This window comes from Anopheles marshallii, chromosome 2, assembly GCF_943734725.1.
Source record: "Anopheles marshallii chromosome 2, idAnoMarsDA_429_01, whole genome shotgun sequence".
In the NCBI taxonomy this organism is placed as follows: Eukaryota; Metazoa; Arthropoda; class Insecta; order Diptera; family Culicidae; genus Anopheles; species Anopheles marshallii.
In genome coordinates this window covers 50,830,764-50,835,382 of record NC_071326.1, presented here as the reverse complement: position 1 = coordinate 50,835,382, position 4,619 = coordinate 50,830,764, and the positions used below count along the sequence as shown (strand labels likewise).

The 4,619-nt window shown below is 41.7% G+C and overlaps 1 protein-coding gene across 1 annotated transcript; it reads left to right on the top strand.

The window, feature by feature from the left end:
- The first annotated feature begins 1,377 nt into the window (after positions 1 to 1,377).
- Positions 1,378 to 2,295, top strand: LOC128718099 (uncharacterized protein DDB_G0285291-like). Its single transcript, XM_053811773.1, has one exon. It carries the CDS (start codon positions 1,378 to 1,380, stop codon positions 2,293 to 2,295), a length of 918 nt encoding a protein of 305 aa, XP_053667748.1.
- Positions 2,296 to 4,619: the final 2,324 nt, after the last annotated feature.

Here is a 4,619-nt window from a genome sequence, read left to right as displayed (position 1 = left end):
GGTCGCAGGGAACCGAGCAACAAAGGGACCATCGTCTTCCTTGTCGAGCCCTCGTACTACACACATTTGCATCAATACAAATCGGGAAATCGTCCGAAGGGAGCAATCTTGCGAATGTAAGCTTCGTTGTATTTTGAACTTGAACCAATTTGTTGAACCCGTTGCTTTTAGCTCAGTGCACTGGCGAATATTGGTGCGGGTCGACGTTGGCCGATAGTTCAGAATCGCGATCGTTCATATAGTTTGCGTCGGTGATTTAGGTGAAAACTCGTAAACCTTAAGCAAATGGATGGAAGTGAAATGAAGGAAAACTTGTCTTTGGGCAAATTGGTGCAATAATATAGTGTTCAGTTTTCATCAAAGTTATTTTGCGCCGCAGTCTGCTGTTGCTGTGCGCTTGCTTTTGCTAGATTGTGTCTTCGTTACGAAACACTGCTCTTTCGTGTCATCCTGTGTACGTGATTGTGTTAGACTCATTGTGACTGCTAAAATGGAAAAAAGGAAAGCAAATTACGAAAACTCACTTCAAGAAATGTGTGTTACTGTGCTTAGTTCTGAAAAATATTGTTTCATTTATTCATTTAAACTTCCGTTACTTAAGTTACTAAGAGTTGGACATTTTACATTACAGCATTTTCTTGTAACTGGCATGATATTAGTTAATTGTTTCATGATCTCCCATGCCATGACATTAAACTTTACCAAAGGTTTTACAGTAGGTCTGTTCGGAAAGTGGATTATGATCGGTTTGTTTGTTCTGTTTTGTTTTCGTGTTTTCATCGCTGCAATCGACTTTGAGCCAGTGTATATTTTACTCCCACTCCCATACACTTTTTGACGTTTTGTTTGTTTAGTTAAAATTTTCAAAGGCCATCAAAATGCGTACCCTTCCCTCTTAAGGAACCGAAGAAAAAAGGGAACCGGAAGATACTTTTCTTTTGATGATCTTTACTCTCGATCTAGAAACGTTTTATTACTTTGCAATCTTGTATCTGGATTATATAAAACTGTCCAAACAAAACTTCTTACTTATCTAATACTAATCTTTCTCAAAAACTTATCGTTTAGTACATCTTTATGTTAGTTTGTTTCGAAAATGGCTTTTCTTGAGGTTTCCCATCCATTTAATTATTTAATCTGCAAAAATAGCCAAAGAGCATATTTGTGTTGATTTCATCATGACGTTCACACTCACACATACATTAAAGGAAGGCACAATCTCAGTGACGATCAGTGTCGTTGATTTGATGATCGATTTCGAAGTGTAGTTTTCGTAATAAGTGAGAGTGAACCACAGCAAAAAAGTTACTAGACATCAGATAGTGCAATCGGAGGGTTGCGAGCGAACAATATTTTGAAGTGCAACCCAGCAATACAATGCTATTTGAATCGGAATGTGCATTTTTCATGTCGGCTGCTGCCGCCGCAGTGTCAACGGCAACCGCAGCAGCGTCGGAAATGACGGATCCAACCAACAGGCTGAACATGTCTTCATCACCATTTTCAAAAGATGTTACCTTTTCCAACGGCTTTTTCGATATAGAACAACCACATCTGTTGGTACCCCTGACGCTAAAACAAACGGACTTCAATTTGGATCCGCAGCCAAAGCAAACAACAGCGCAGCAAGACACACAGCCCCAACTCCAGCAACAAGAGCAAGTACAGCAGCAGCATCAACAGCAGCAACAGCTCCAGAAGTCTTCTACACTAACAAAAATTACCCTTCAACGACCTATGGAAGTTGAACTACAGCAGCAGCACCTTAATAATGACCAGTCGCCAGTAGGGAAACCAGTTGCCCAAGAACTGCAAAACGCTTCCAATGATCAGCACGAACAAAAACCTGCGAAAAAGAAATCAATCTCAAAGCAAAAGCAACGATCTGCGGAAGAATTGTCCACATGCAGCCAAATGGCTGTTGATTCCGATCATCCCAAGTCTGCCTCGGCACCGGAAGCAACCACCAAGTCTAAGGCAACATCCACCAAAACAAAATCCACTGCCAACGGGGCCGAACCGAAAAAAATTAGTCCAAAGACCAGAAAGGCGTCTTTATCTTCCATTATCTATCGCCAGCTGATGGCCGCCGGTGGTCTGGGACTCGGTGTCGGTATTGATAAGACTGTGCCGATACCGGCACGACAGCGCCCTCCAGTGCGAAAGTCACAAACCGCCTCCATGACGGAGGCCACAGTTGTCAAAAAGTCTTCCACCTCGTCGAAGGCCAACAGTTCCGATTCGTCAGGCGATCCCATGCCGGAGCATTTCGGGTCAGCGATCGGAGAAAGTTAGTAGAGTACATCTGCGTTACACCTGTGAAGGGATGTGGCAGGATTTTTGGGGGGGGGAGGACATTTATTTTTTTCAAAACTAATAAAAGTAAGGAGGGTTTCAGGAGTAGAGACAAACAGTCCTCAAGCACGCGCGTGTCGCATGCATGCCTAAATGTCTGCAAGGTTGTTCGTGGTTGTGAGTGTTTTTTGTTTGTGTTTTGTGGCTGTTTGTTGTTTGATGTATATTTTATGTCACGAAACGACAAAATGTATTGGAGTTTCGTGTTGTTTTCGTGTAATTGTACTGTTAGTTTGCATGTGTTGATGTACACCGCACCATCGAATCATTTATTTAGGAAAATGAACCGTATGTTGACACATTTGGAGGTGACGTTTGGAAATGTGTTGACCAAAGAAAAAAAAGTTTTTTTTCGTTCCAGATGTATTATTGCGAGATAGTTGATCCGTATTAAAGTTCTGTCGAGTTGTTGCAATTCACAATACCTACAGTTCTATTCAGATTTTATGTTCTTGCTTCCTTTTTTGACCTTCTACCCATCGAACGACGGTTTTCAATCAACCACAAAGTATTTTAATAACCTGTTCTGTGTTGTCGTGGTTGCTGATCTGGTGTTGAAATTTGTTGCTCGTTCACCCCAAAATTCTGTGGATGTCCAACAAAATGTGTTCCGAATATTCGTTTCACCACTGAATAAGTTTTTTATATGAAATTGTTATTAATAACTTTCACAAAACGTTCAAGTTGTTCATATGTTTTTTAATTTCCACTATTGTTGTGTAATGAGACGAGAACTGTTCGTATATCTATCCCGAAACAATGGGTTCGGTTCTGGCTACAAAACATAGAATATAGAACCTTTTCCGGTAGGAATCATCTTCTTCGGCAGAGTTCGTAAATCAATGCCAGTTTATTCGTTGGGGCATCGGTTCTCAAAAACTAATTAATAATTCAAAACGTTTTGTGATCGTAAAAATCTTTTCTTGCATTAATCCTAGACCTAATTAACCCAGCTTGATGAACGGGATTGGTGTTTTAATTAAAAGTTAGGTTTGAAACGTGTTATAATCGACTGATGCCATAACCGTCGAGTAAAACATTTGACAATCGACCTCTGTTCCATTCTGCCAGATAATAGATTATGCTTTGATGCATCTATCACGTGTCTTGCTCTCAGCGCCCTCTCTTGGCCTTTCCGTCATATGATCCGATAATTGATCTTCCTCGCACCTGTCCTATGTGGAGGGGCAGGTGCTGCATGGTTAGTACAGACGTACGGGTGCTCGTACAAATTTATGCAATGGGAGCTACACCAGCTGAAAAGAACCATCGCCCACCACACCCATGCCATGGCAGCAAGTTTCTGAAAGCGAATCGATTCCTCCATGTCAGCGACAGGGAAAACTGATAACTTGTGAGCCGGTTTTCGATTACGTTCGGTTTACTTTGTTGTTGACGGATTGACACGTCGTATTCTTATAACGTTTTGCATTGAAAGTCAATGATTCATCCTACAACGGAATAGCCACTAGCACTGACGATGGAGGAGCAGGTCGTTCAATGTTAATTATCAATGTTCAAGAATGTATCACAGCGGAAATAATATGATACTTGGGAAATATTATTCTATTTTTCAATTTAGCATTAAGTATACACGGATCAGTAAGAGTATCATTAAGATAAACATACTGATAAGGTTTTGGTATAAAATATTACACATTTATTGATTGTTTTCTGTCACTGCTTTTCGGAAAATGTTTGCTCCAGTTTCCCATAATTCTGAAACTCCAACCCAATTAGACATTGTTCTTGTCATTCTGACAGCGACATATCAAACAGCGAAATAGTTTATCTGTTGCAATAAAGCTTCATCTCAAACCCGCTTCTTCAGTGCGGTTCTCGTTTCACTTTGGTTTTGGTGCAGGCTAACAACTACTCCAAGCGCATGCCCCGAAAGAAGCATTTGTACGAAACAACGGGGACACTCTCTCAATCAATGTTTCCAACCTGCCGCTGTACGCTCTCGCCAACTCAGCCTATTAGAAGCAGTAAACATCATGACGGCTAGTTTGGCCCGTCGGTGCAGCTGGTAGTGAAATTGGCTGCGGTGTGAATCCTTGCCATTCACCTAGAAAGGATAACTGGAGGAACATGACGCTCGATTCGCTTTACTGGCTGCTGCTGCCGTTGCTGCTGCAGTTGCTCTTGTATGGCATCCGAGTAGTGTAATGCTGCTGCGCTTACTGGTTTGTATGTTGATCCTCATCTGTCTCCGCCATGCTGCCTGACATTGGACAGCTGACGCTGGCAAATGGCAGGACGGA

What these genes read in the sequence shown, in the direction of transcription:
- LOC128718099 (XM_053811773.1), top strand. Translation starts at nt 1,378, where the DNA reads ATGCTATTTGAATCGGAATGTGCATTTTTCATGTCGGCTGCTGCCGCC.